At 37.1% G+C, this 13,105-nt stretch overlaps 1 protein-coding gene across 2 annotated transcripts in view; it reads right to left on the bottom strand.

Moving 5' to 3' along the window:
* Eml5 (EMAP like 5) overlaps nucleotides 1-13,105 on the bottom strand; it is a 113,735-nt gene that overhangs the window by 29,109 nt on the left and 71,521 nt on the right. Inside the window, exons 24-28 of one of the 2 annotated variants that reach the window (XM_042692588.1) lie at nucleotides 11,599-11,687; nucleotides 10,607-10,783; nucleotides 7,526-7,727; nucleotides 5,645-5,771; nucleotides 3,284-3,298 (exon numbers count right to left, since the gene is read on the bottom strand). In XM_042692588.1, the coding sequence (XP_042548522.1) occupies nucleotides 3,284-3,298; nucleotides 5,645-5,771; nucleotides 7,526-7,727; nucleotides 10,607-10,783; nucleotides 11,599-11,687 (610 nt within the window). The remainder of the gene's footprint in view (nucleotides 1-3,283; nucleotides 3,299-5,644; nucleotides 5,772-7,525; nucleotides 7,728-10,606; nucleotides 10,784-11,598; nucleotides 11,688-13,105) is intronic. The other variant, XM_042692589.1, reaches the window with a different exon arrangement.

Here is a 13,105-nt window from a genome sequence, read left to right as displayed (position 1 = left end):
TCAGTAGCTAATATAACAGGCATGAGCCACCGGCACTTGGCTCTAATTTTAGTTTTTAGAAACTATTAGTGTAAGACTAGAGTGGAGCCCTGAGTTCCATCCTAGCATTGAAAAAAAAAGAATTAGAAAAAGAAAGAAAAGGAGAAACAATACCTTTCTCTTAATATTATAGTGAGTTCTGGAGTGGTGATATAGAACCACAGTTCCAGCACTCAGGAGACTTTGGTGGGAGGATCTCAAGTTTGAGACTTGCCTGACTTATGTAGTGAGACTCTGTCTTGAGAAACAACAAACAAAATATACAAATAAAGCTGGAAGTAGTGCTGTGGCTCAAGTGGTAGAGCGCTAGCTTTGAGTTGAAGAGCAAATACATATAGATAGATATAGATATATATGTGTGTGTGTACACACACACACACAAACACTGAATAAAGACTGAAGATGTAGCTCAATGGTAGAGAACTTGCCTAGTACCCAGAGGAATGGAGTGTAAGAGTGTAACAGAAGTTCAGGGTGTCACAAGGGTCCCTCCCCCATTTCACCCAGGAACCATCCTTACTCATCTAGAGCATCACTTTATGGTGCTCATGACAAATGGTCATCTAAAGTGCATAAACACAGACGGGGACGTCATGTCTATATAAGAAGCTCTTCAAGTTCAAGACAATAATCACATCTCTACTTCATTTTCTTGCTTTGAAACAAGTGATTCCCAGAAAACTGACTGTTCTTCATAAGAAGTGGCCATGACATCTTCCTTCATTCCACAAGCAGACAACGTCTCCAGAAAATAGAGACTGGTATAGAACAAGCTACTTTGAATTAGAGGCTAGCTTTGACTGCTTCATTTCTGTTAAACAGCAGGAGATTATGTAGACTTCTTTATTATTTATTAATTTTTTGTGCTAGTACTCTGGCTTGAACTCAGGGTCTCGTGCTCTAGCTTGGTGTTTTCACTTGACTTTTTCCACTTCCGGGGCGCTCTAGCATGGGAACCACGCCTCCACCAGTACAGTATGTGGGTCTCTAGAGGTGGTGTTATACTCTGCACTCTTTCCCACACATCCCTGCTTAAAATACACCATGAATTTCACAGATATTTCCTGATGTCAATACATTCAGGGGCCTACTATTTGAGTATCTGCACAATTTGGTCAAATGCACTTTTAAAATTCTATCTCTTGGAATTTTCTCATTGCTATTTTTTTTTTTTTTATTTTTTATTGTGAAAATACTGTATAGAGGGGTTACAATTACATGGGCAAGATAATGAGTACATTACTTATCAAGCATTGTAGCCTCCTCTTTTGTTTCCCCTTCCTATCCCTTCCCATTCTCCCCCTGCCCCCCCACCCAACCCTCCCCCCTCCCCCCCTTCCCCCCCACCAAAGTTGTAAAGTTTATTTTCGATATAAGGACTTGTACATCTCATTGTTGCAATGGGTCCACCTGTATCCCTATTTAAACGATTTGTTTTTTTCCCTTCCCCTCCACAAATTATACCAACATCAAATACAGTGAAAGCAGGAGTTATACTGTGGGGGAGGGACATACAAAGCAACAAAGAAATAATCTTATGTGTTAGAAACAATCGCATGAAAGAAAAAAAACATTTGAATACATATCTTAGGGTTCATTTCCCTAACATCACCTTATCTGACCTTTTCTGCTTGACTCAGACATATACTAGATATTGCAAATAAGGGAAACCATGACCTATGTTTCTTTGGGCCTGGCTTACTTCACTTAATATAATTTTTTCCAAGCCTTTCCATTTCCTAACAAATGGGGCAGTGTCATTCTTTCTGATGGAGGCATAGAATTCCATTGTGTATATATACCACATTTTCTTGATCCATTCATCTACTGAGGGGCATCTGGGTTGCTTCCATATCTTAGCTATAGTAAATAGTGCTGCAATAAACAGTCGTGCTGGTAGCTTTAGTGTGGTCTTGTTTGTAAACATTTGGGTAAATGCCCAAAGTGGGATTGCTGGGTCATAGGGTAGCCTTATTTAGTTTTTAAAGTAATGAATTAGTGCAGGTAAGTCCTGGGCACTGTCTCTGAGTTTTTGTGCAGAAGGCTAGCACTCTATCACTTGAGCCATAGCTCTACTTGCAGCTTTTTGGTTGTTAACTGGTAATAAATATCTCCTGGATATTCTTGTAGGACTTGGCTTTGAACTGTGGCCCTCAGATCTCAGCCTTCTGAGTAGCTAGGATTATAGGAGTAAGCCATTGGTGGCTGGCATCCCTATTTATTTATTTATTTATTTATTTATTATTGTAAAGATCCTATACAGAGGGTTACAGTTACATGAGTAAGGTAATGAGTACACTTCCTCTTGAACATTGTTACCCCCTCCATTGTTTTCCCTCTACCATGCTATTTTTTTTTAACTTCTAAAGTTAATCCCCTCCACCCCCAGGCCTCTTTCAGAGACTGTGATTTGATCTCGCTGTCTCACACTTAATGCTCATAGCTGGTACCCTACCACCTGAGCCACACTTCCAAGCCCAACTTCTAAAGCTGACTGTATTTTCCCAGTGTAGTGTTTAATAAACTCTCTAGAGACACTTTCATCTCACTGAAGGTAATCTAAAATTACCCATGTCATTTTATTAAATGTACACTTATGTAATTAATCTTTTATTGTTTTTAAATGAAGTAACTATGCATTAAATGAAGCTATCAGGTTTCACTGATAAATATATGTGTCTATGTTTGTTTCTATGAGCCTCTTAAACTGAGGAAAGATCTTAAACTCTCTAAAGTATAGAAGTTCATTAAGTCTTTGGAAAATCAATGACTCATAAGACTTTCACAATAATAGCCACATATTGTATCTAAAAATGCAATTTTTATGGGATTTGTCCTATTTTATATCTTTCTTGATAAATCTATCTAAATATTTCATAAGCAAATATTAATACAAAGCTTGATGCTGGTGGCTCAAGCCTGTAGTCCTAGCTACTCAGGAGGCTGACATCTGAGAATCATGGTTTGAAGCCAGCCTTGGTAGAATAGTCCAAGAAACTCTTATCTCCAATAAACTACTAAGAAAAAGCCAAAAGAAGCACTGTGGCTCAAGTGGCAGAGTGCTAGCCTTGAGTACAGAGGCTTAGGGACAGCACCCACGTCTTGAGTTCAAGCTCCAGGACCACAAAAAAAGAAAATATTAATACAATGCTATAAAGATCACAATAGAACAAAGAATAAAATACTTGATAGTTTAATATAAATAATATATCGGAATAAACTATATCTTCAATAAAACACTTACCTTACTACCCCCTGTCTTCGAAAGGATAGGGGAAAAAAAGTAGGGAAACAGATAAAAATTAATAATAAATAAGCATGGCAGTTTACTAAACACAATAAAGGTAACATGTCAACAGAAAAAATACAAAACTATCTCTATTTTACGTCACATTGTTTTGAAAAAGTTTTAGTAATATATATTTTTAATAATATATACGAAGTTGGCAAAAAGAAGGTTCTTAATTTCTATCTACTCTTATTTCGTGAAATGAAGGTTCTTAGGAGCCACATTAGCAGAATCAACACTGAATTTTTTTAAAACAGAAGACAATTTAAAAAATAATTTTAAAAAAGTTAGGGGCAGGCCAGGTGCCAGTGGTTCATGCTTGTAATCCTAGCTATTCAGGAAGCTGAGATCTAGGGGTCATGGTTCAAAGTCAACTCAGGCAGGAAAGTCCAGGAGTCTTATCTCTGGAGCTGCAGCTCAAGAGGTAGAACACTAGTTTTGAGCACAAAAGCTCAGGAACCTGAGTTCAAGCCCCATGACCAGCACACGTGCACGCATACATACAAACACAATGTTCAATGTTAGCTGCAAAAGATCCAAGTTAACACCAAAGATTACAGTTAGGGGAAGTGTTAATTGTTCTTCAAGAGCAGGAAAATATTACATCTGTCTAAATGCGGATCACTTCAACAATAGAGGAGGATCTAAATTTAAGTGTTGTACTATGAATGATGGACTACAGATTACAATTAGGTAACATAACAAACTTATCTGACAGAGATAATGTTCTTATCTTAGGAATAGTATAAGATATGAAAGAAATATATGGGACTCTATATTAAGAGTTCTTTCCTTACAGAACACTACTTTTTCATTACTAGAGTGATACAATTTCTTTAAGGTAATACTAAGAATAAATATTTAAGAATTCTTTACATCCACATATGTGGATTTATATGCATTATTCTAAGAAATAAATATACAGGTAGTGCTTGCTTATTATTTATGAATATTTTATTTCAGAAAGACTATTTCAGCCATGTCCTCAGGCTACTCCGTATTTCATCTCAAGGGAGGATGTCATTGGTGGAGGGTTAAGTAATCTATCCATCAGGGATTATAATTCTCATTTTGATCCTGTGGTTTAGAAAGAATAAATAAGACCTCAAGGTCACAACTAGTAAATGGAAAAATGAGTATTTTCACCTATTTGGCTCCAAAATCTATGGCCTTTGGGCAGCATGAAGACTACCTATTCTAGCAAGCTAATACAAAACTGAAGTTCTCTGCAGGTAGTTAGATTATGGTATGACCAATTTCTGTTAAAATTACTTTGAAATTTGTGTCTTTAAACATAACACATGCATGATTAGTCTATCCTTCTCTAGGTGACTTCCTCTATCAGTTATCCTATCTGCAAGCTAACCTCTACCTAGTTGCTGAGGAAGTACCTTCTCTGGAACGCTGTGTTAGTGAATTTACCAGAATCTCCAGTTGTCCCTTACCTGTCTGTCACCAAAGTGCACCTCACTCCTCACACTTCATTCCCTGAATAGGTTTTATTTTTCAGCTTTTCCTCAGATACAAACTTCTTCGAAATTTTTCTTCATATGGAAGTCACTGTTGTTCCCCATCTCCCACCACCTCTGTTTGTCACTGCTTCTGCTTTGCTGAATAATCTTCCTTAACCATGTTCTAAAACCTCTCCCCTTGTTAAATCTATGCCATCAGCCTCATTTTTTTTTTTCCACTTTGGGAATGGAGCTTAGGGACTTACACATAGTAGGTAATCCTTCGAACACTGAACTACGTCCTTGGTCCCCATAGGGCTCTTCACTGTTTTCTGTCTTTAATTCTGAAAATTCTAGGTCCACAGTTTCTCCCTTGACCTTTCCTTTAGCCCAGAGACTTTCTTAAAAAAGCTATCTCCTTATAAAATTACAGTGTACATGTCCTTATTTTGACATGCTGATTACACACTACTACCAGTTTCCATTAAAGACAAGCTATACCTCAATCTGCATTTTTTGCTTTAAAGTTTTTGAAACAATGTCTCTCCTTGATTAACGGTATATGCTAGAAAGGCCTTTTAAAACTGAATCACATACATGTATTTATATGTATGCATGTATATGTGTATATATTTATATGCACATATATGGATATATATGGATGTAACATTCCCTAAACTACTGAAGACAGTTACTAACAAAACATTTCAGGACAAACATATTTTCTCAGAGTTGCTGAGCACTGTACAAAACAAGGTTTCCACTGTTAGCTTTGTTAATCAACAAATTTACTTTTTCGCTGATGTATTTTTCTTCAATTTAAACTTCATTTTAATTTAAAAATAGTTTTAAACTTTATTATTACCTCTCATCAATTGAAGGTTCTTTTTGTTGTAAATGAGGCTTGACTCCAAACATTGGGCGAATATTTGTTGATAAGGCTCTGATGGTGTAACTGATTTCTTTCTCTTTTGTAACATCACTGTCATAGCCTATCAGCAAAATATGAAGTGATTCCTTAAGTAATAGTTGAGATCAATTATGACCCCATAAATATAATGAAAGGATTTCCAACAGTACGAAATAAGTGTGTTATAGTTAATATTCAGTTGGCAAAATTATATAAGCAACATTTACTATATAGTGGTATTTTCAAAGCATCACTAAGAGATAATGGCAAACTACAAAAGTGAGTTCAACATGATCCCAATTTATAAAATTTTCATGTGCCTAAACACATACTAAATATCTGAAAATGTTAGTAGAGGTTAAGATGCAATGATATGGGAGTATATTTTCATCTTTCAGAGGTGGACTCAATATATTATTGTACATTTCACATGAGAATCAAACATATTTTCACATTTTGGAGCTGATTCTTTTCCCCCTCCCAAACTGAGCGTTGTTCTTATTTTTAATTATTTAAGAAGTTGTAAAAAGGAGCTGCCATTTAACAGAGAATTTTATGAATACAGTATATCTTGATCAATGTCACCTCTTTCTACACTCCCCCATTCCTTCCCTGTCCACCTCTCTTCTCTCACTCTTAATTTAGTAGTATATGCATTGGATTCTTGACAGCATGTCCCCCTCTTCAGTCATCTGTGCTCCTTCCCCTTTAATCCCACCCCATCCCTTTCATGTACCTGCTTCCTGGTGTTTTATTTTGCTGAACTTTGATTTTGCCTTTCTAAGGAACAATATTTCAGATCTCCCTTGAATCTACCATATTTCAGTTAATATATTTATGTACACTTGTATGCTACCCAACATATTTATTTATGAGTCTGTAAGCTAGTTCTAGCTTCCACATATAAGGGAAAATGTGCATTCTTTGTAGATGCTGTGATTTTTTTTTTTGGTCCGTCATGGGCCTGAACTCTGGGCCTGGGCGCTGTCCCTCAGCTCTTCAGCTCAAGGGAGTGTTCTACCACTTGAGCTACAGCACTACTTCCGTTTTTCTAGTCGTTTATTGGAGAAAGTAGTCTCACGGTCTTTCCTGCCCGGGCTGTGCTTTGAACCGTGATCCTCAGATCTCAGCCTCCTGAGTAGCTAGGATTACAGGTGTGAGCCACTGGCGCCCAGCATGTGATTTTTTTTTTAGTACTACAAAATGTATTTTCTAAAATGAACTAGTGAGTATGACTGGCACATTAGGAAAAAAAATCAAAATATTTTAAAATGAAGTTTAGCCAGCATGATAATTCCAGCTATTTGGGGTAGAAATAAGAGAATCAATGTTTGAAGTTAGCCAGGGCAGGAAAAGTTAGTAAAACATTTTCTCAAAGTACAAGCCTACAATGGTGACACAATGCTTGTGGTTACAGCTATGGAAAATTAGGGGTAGGAGGAGTTCAATTTGGGGCCAGTCTGGGCAAAGTCACAGAACCCTGTCTGAAAAATAAATAACGAAAAAGGGGATCAAGGGTTGTGATTTAAGTGGTAGTATACTTGTGTAGCAAGCACAAGGCTGAATTCAAAGCCTCAATACTGCCAATAAAATAAAATATGACGTTCAATAGTATTTATTTAGAATTTTGTCTTACATTTATATGAAGAATATTAAGAGTCACCAATACATGCCAGCCTGTTGTTATTTATCAAAAAACAAATTCTGGTGTAAAACTGACCAAAACTACTAACATCACAACTATTCAGACTTTATTATTGTTTTAACTTTCCTATTTCAAGTGAGTCAGACTCAACTTTTTCTGTATTCTTGTTAAAATGTTTAAAAATAACATACCTCCATCTTCTTCAGAATCTATATCTGATTCTTCACTGTCACAGGGCCTTCTTTCTCGATAACTCTCCACTTCATTTGTCCACACCATTAAGGACATATCTGCACCTCCTAGAGTGACCAGCATGCTGTCATCATAAGTCCAGCGAACATTTGTGACATGTGTACTGTGGGCCACATACTTCTTAAACTTTCCAAATTTTCCCTAAAGATAAAAAAATTCAAAAATCCCTTTCTTGGAAAAAGAAATTTCATTATTTGAAAATGTTTAACCTTTTTCAGTAGATGAGTAGAAATTAGGGATTTGATAATAGATATTAAAAACATGAGAAAATAATTTTTTTTTGGGGGGGGGGGAGGTCCGGTCGTGGGGCCTAAACTCTGGGCCTGGGCACTGTCCCTCAGCTCTTCAGCTCAAGGCTAGCGCTCTACCACTTGAGCCACAGCATCACTTCCGGCTTTTTTTTCTGCTTATGTGGTGCTGAGGAATCGAACCCAGGGCCTCAAGCATGCAAGGCAAGTGCTCTATCACTGAGCCACCTTCCCAGCCCCAATACTGAGATTTTTTCAAGGATAAAAAGTACTAATTCTAAAACTTGAGAAGGAAAAAATAAACTAGTGAAATAAAAGTAGTTTCACTATGCTGAAAAGTGAACTTTAAGCCGAGCCCCGGTGGCTCATGCCTGTAATCCTAGCTACTCAGGAGGCTGAGATCTGAGGATCTCGGTTCAAAGCCAGACTGGGCAGGAAAGTCGGTGAAACTCTTATCTCCAATAAACCACTAAAAAACCGGAAGTGGTGCTGTGGCTCAAGTGGTAGAGAGCTTGTCTTGAGCTGAAGAGCACAGGGACAGCACCCAAGCCCAGAGTTCAAGCCCCACAACTGACCAAAAGGAAAAAATAAATAAATAAAAACAAACTTTACAATTTAGGTGGGGGTAGAGAGGAGTGTAGTTGTGGAGGTGGGAGGGAAGGGATAGTAGGGGAAAAACAAAGGAGGAGGCAACAATGCTTGATAAGAAATGTACTCATTACCTTGCTCATGTAACTGGAACCCCTCTGTACAGTATTTTCACAATAAAAAACTTATTAAAAAGTAGTTTCAAATATTCTTAATGAGAATTAATTCCTTTAGAAATCAATTGCAAAAATATTCGATGTTAAAAACATAAAAATGTTCTTACTTTTTATTTACACATCTCCCTTGTTCTATGCTCAACAATGTTATGTATGCAAAAAAAACTTACCATGTTTATTTACATTAGCAAAAAATTTAAATAGCTTAAATGTTCAATAAAATAAGTTAATTACAGTTAATATGCAGCAGCATAATCTATTAGAAACAATGATTATAGATATCATTGTTGGAAATAAACATAATTGAGAGAGAATATAAATATCTATGCACACAGATGGCTACAGTAACAAACAATTATCAATTACTTTGGTAAATACATATAAATATCTTTCATTTAAAAGTTTCATGGAAACTTTTAAATCAAGAAATCGGTGCTACAAGTTACACAAGTAAGGTTCAGTTCAATAAATAGGATTTTGATGGACACATTTTCAAGGGTATTAGAATAAAAGATGGTCTAAAGAAAGTGTGGTGAATAGCAAAAAGAGTGAATTCTCTAGAAAAACAAGACTATAAAAACTTAAGAGTCTATAAAAGACTAAAGAACCTTAAATAATAAAGACTCTTAATAAAAGGAAATTTGTCTTCAAAGAATTGTACAAAGATTCTTGCTACAAGAAGGAAATCTGTAGACCAGTATCCTAGAACCTAAAGTATTTATACTATCTGGAATGGAAGTGAAGTTTGTGACTAATAATTGTTTAAGTGGAACACATTCTTATCTACCATGGTTCTAATACTCCTATGCATCTAAAACAGGATCTGTGGAATTCTGTCTCTGTTTCTTTCTCTGTGTCTGTTTTGTTTCTCTCATTCTCACTCTTTGGCTCTCTTTTTATTTTTTTGGTTGGTCATGGGGCTTAAACTCTGGGCCTGAGCGCACTCCCTCAGCTCTTCAGCTCAAGGTGAGCGCTCTACCACTCAAGCTACAGTGCCACTTCCGGTTTTCTGGTGGTTTATTGGAGATAAGAGTTTCATGGACTTTCCTGCCTGGGCTGGCTTTGAACCACGATCCTCAGAGTAGCTAGGATCCTCTTGAGTAGCTAGGATTACAGGCGTCAGCCACCAGTGCCTGGCATTCACTCTCTCTTTTCATACTGGGTATCAAACTTGGGGTCTCATGTATCTAGATAAGTGCTCTATTAGTAAGCTGCTTCCCCAGTTCTGAATGTTTTCTTGATTAGCTGAATTGCAATGCGAAGTTTTGTTTTTGTTTTTGTCTTTTTGGTTGGTTGTGGGGCTTGAACTCTGGGCCTGGATGCTGTCCCTCAGCTCTTCAGCTCAAGGCTAGTGCTCCACCACTTGAGCCATAGTGCTACTTCTGATTTTCTGAGTGGTTTATTGGAGATAAGAGTCTCACAGACTTTTCTGCCCAGGCTGGCTTTGAACCGTGATCCTCAGATCTCATCATCCTGAGTAGTTAGGATTGCAGGCATGAGCCACCAGCACCTGGAGCAATGAGAAGTTTTAAATCTATCTTTTTATTTCAACGCTGGTCTAAAAACATTAATATAGAAAGTTAAATAAGACCATCATGAACTAAAAATCGTAATAGTGCCAGGTGCTGGTGGCTCACACCTGTAATCCTAGCTGCTCAGGGGGCTGAGATCTGAGGATCACGAGTCAAAGCCAGCCTGGGCAGGAAAGTCTGTGATATTCTTTATCTCCAATAAACCGGAAATGGCACTATGGCTCAAGTGGTAGAGAGATAGCCTTGAGCTGAAGACCTGAGGGATAGCACCCAGGCCCAGAGTTCAAGCCCCACAACTGACAAAAAAAATTTTGTAAATATGAAGCCACGAATAGGAAACAAACTGGACACCTTTCATGGTACATTACATGGTATATATGTACCATTCATATTACAAGCATAAAGTACTACATGAGAGCATTATCTTAACTACTTTCATAATTGTGATTATTAGAAAAGTTAAAGAAAATACATACTTTGGCAGGATACCTAAATAACTTCACAAATCCCAAATCATCCCCTGTAGCTAGGACCACTTTGTCATTGGTAAGGCAAGAGGCAGTTACATCTGTGGCTTCTCCTGTTACTGGCCAAATTCCTTCACAACACAAACCAAGCACACTTGTCCATGATGACCAACTTATTTTTTCTACCTAAAAAGGGAAAAAAATTGTAGATTTATAAAATTCAAGTTGACAAATCAGAATATGAACTTTTTATATGTAAAGATTTAGTGGAAAAATAGCTAAATTGTGAGTTGCCTTGGTTGTATACTTCCCCAGATTTCGAGTTTCTGAAGAAAAAATTTAATATAACACTGTTCAGGATTTACTTATTATATATCTACTATATGTTCTATATTATATATCTACTATATGTTCTATATTTAAGCATATAGTAATAATGAATAAGACAGTTTCTAGTTTTGGCATAATCAAGAAATATTTATATAGTTCATATCTATACATATCCACTAATACATTATAAGCATGTTTTCCGATTAATCATTTTGGAAATCAAGAGCTTTTACTTAATCTTTTTCCTTCCTTCATTAAACACTTTCATGTTAAATAAAACTCTTCTTATGCTATGTTCATAACCACTAAGACTGAAGCACAAAACCAAACACAATTTTTAAAAAGTCAGAACAAGCATCTTAAGCATATGGATTTCAAAGGATATGGCAGATATTCAGTACTTCAAAGTAGATTTGGCATGTGTGTTCAATTACTGTGATGCTTCTCATCCTTTGAGGAAAGTGCTTACAGAATAGCTAGACTTAGATATAATTTTTTCCTTTCCTAGAAACAGTGTTTCTTCTTTTACCCATCTATGTATTCTAGCCCAATTAAATAACAAAGGAAATCCATAATTCAAACAATGTGAGAGTGAATACTCATAGACATTAATCAATTCTCCAACAACTCTTACTAATGGAGACACAACCACAGTACCAGAATCTTCCTACCTCCACACTGGGGATGGTTTGTTTTTTCCCTCTGGGAGCTTCAAAGAATAACTGTTCTTTAGCACCAGTGTTGACCTGTAAAAGCTTTCCTTAAAAAAGCATTAAAATAAATAAATACATATATCATTAGTATATTTAAATTTTATGGAAAAAATTAAGCTGAAACAGAAAGACACATTTTCCTCTGTGGTCAGTATATATTAACCGTATTATATTTTCTTTTTTTTTTTGTCAGTCATGGGGTTTGAACTTGGGGTCTGGGTGCTATCCCTGAGTTCTTTTGCTCAAGGCTAGCACTCTACAACTTGAGCTACAGTGTCACTTGTGGTTTTCTGGTGCTTAGAAGATAAGAGTCTCATGGACTTTTCCTGCCCAGGCTGGCTTCAAACCATGATCCTCAGATTCAATCTCTTGAGTAGCTAGCATTACAGGCATGAGCCACCAGTGCTAGGCTGTATTTTCTTTTTGTTTTGATTAGTGTAAAACAATTGTGCAAAGTGAAACCACTTTGCACTGTTGTATTTCCATACATGTATTATAATGTACTTTGATCAAATTTATTATTATTAGTTTTTTTGCCAGTCCTGGGCCTTGAACTCAGGGTCTGGGCACTGTTCCTGAGCTTCTCTGTGCTCAAGGCTAGCACTCTACCACTTGAGCCACAGCACCACTTCCGTTCTTTTCTGTTTATATGGTACTGAGGAATTGAACCCAGAACTTCATACATGCTAGGTAAGCACTCTACCACTAAGCCACGTTCTCTGTCCCAAATTTATAATAATAATAATAATTATTATTATTATTTTTTTGCCAGTCATGGGGCCTGAACTCTGGGTCTGGGCGCTGTCCCTCAGCTCTTCAGCTCAAGGCTAGCGCTCTACTACTGGAGCCACAGTGCCACTTCCGGCATTTTCTGTTTATGTGGTGCTGAGGAATCGAACCCAGGGCCTCATGCTTGCAAGGCATGCACTCTACTGCTGAGCTACCTTCCCAGCCCAATAATTATTTTGTCGGTCATGGGCTGAACTCTGAGCCTGGGCACTGTCCCTCAGCTCTTCAGCTCAAGGCTAGTGCCCTACCACTTGAGCCACAGCGCCACTTCCGGCTTTTTTCTGCTTATGTGGTACTGAGGAATTGAACCCAGGGCCTCATGCATATGAGGCAAGCACTCTACCACTGAGCCAACTTCCCAGCCCCCCAAATTTATTATTTTTATCTCAGCCTTTAGAATCCTTTTTGGTAGGTTTCATTATGCAATTTTCATACATATATAAACATATATAAAATGCATTTCAGTCATACTCACTTCAAAACAAGAATCCTTTCTTTCTCTACTCCTAAGGAGTAGTTTCACAAACAGTCCCTCTTTTACAATCATGTTCACCACTTGTATTCTACTTCCTCCTCTTCACTTGCTTCCTCCTCCTCCTCCTCCTTTTATTACTATTATTACTATTACTTATGTCTAGATTCTACGTACTAGCAAAAATGTGCTATTTGTCATTCT

Source organism: Dipodomys spectabilis, unplaced genomic scaffold (genome assembly GCF_019054845.1).
Source record: "Dipodomys spectabilis isolate Male_0828 unplaced genomic scaffold, ASM1905484v1 ptg000157l, whole genome shotgun sequence".
Classification (NCBI taxonomy): Eukaryota; Metazoa; Chordata; class Mammalia; order Rodentia; family Heteromyidae; genus Dipodomys; species Dipodomys spectabilis.
The sequence above is the reverse complement of the archived record's forward strand: the minus strand, read 5'-3'. Positions and strand labels throughout refer to the sequence as shown.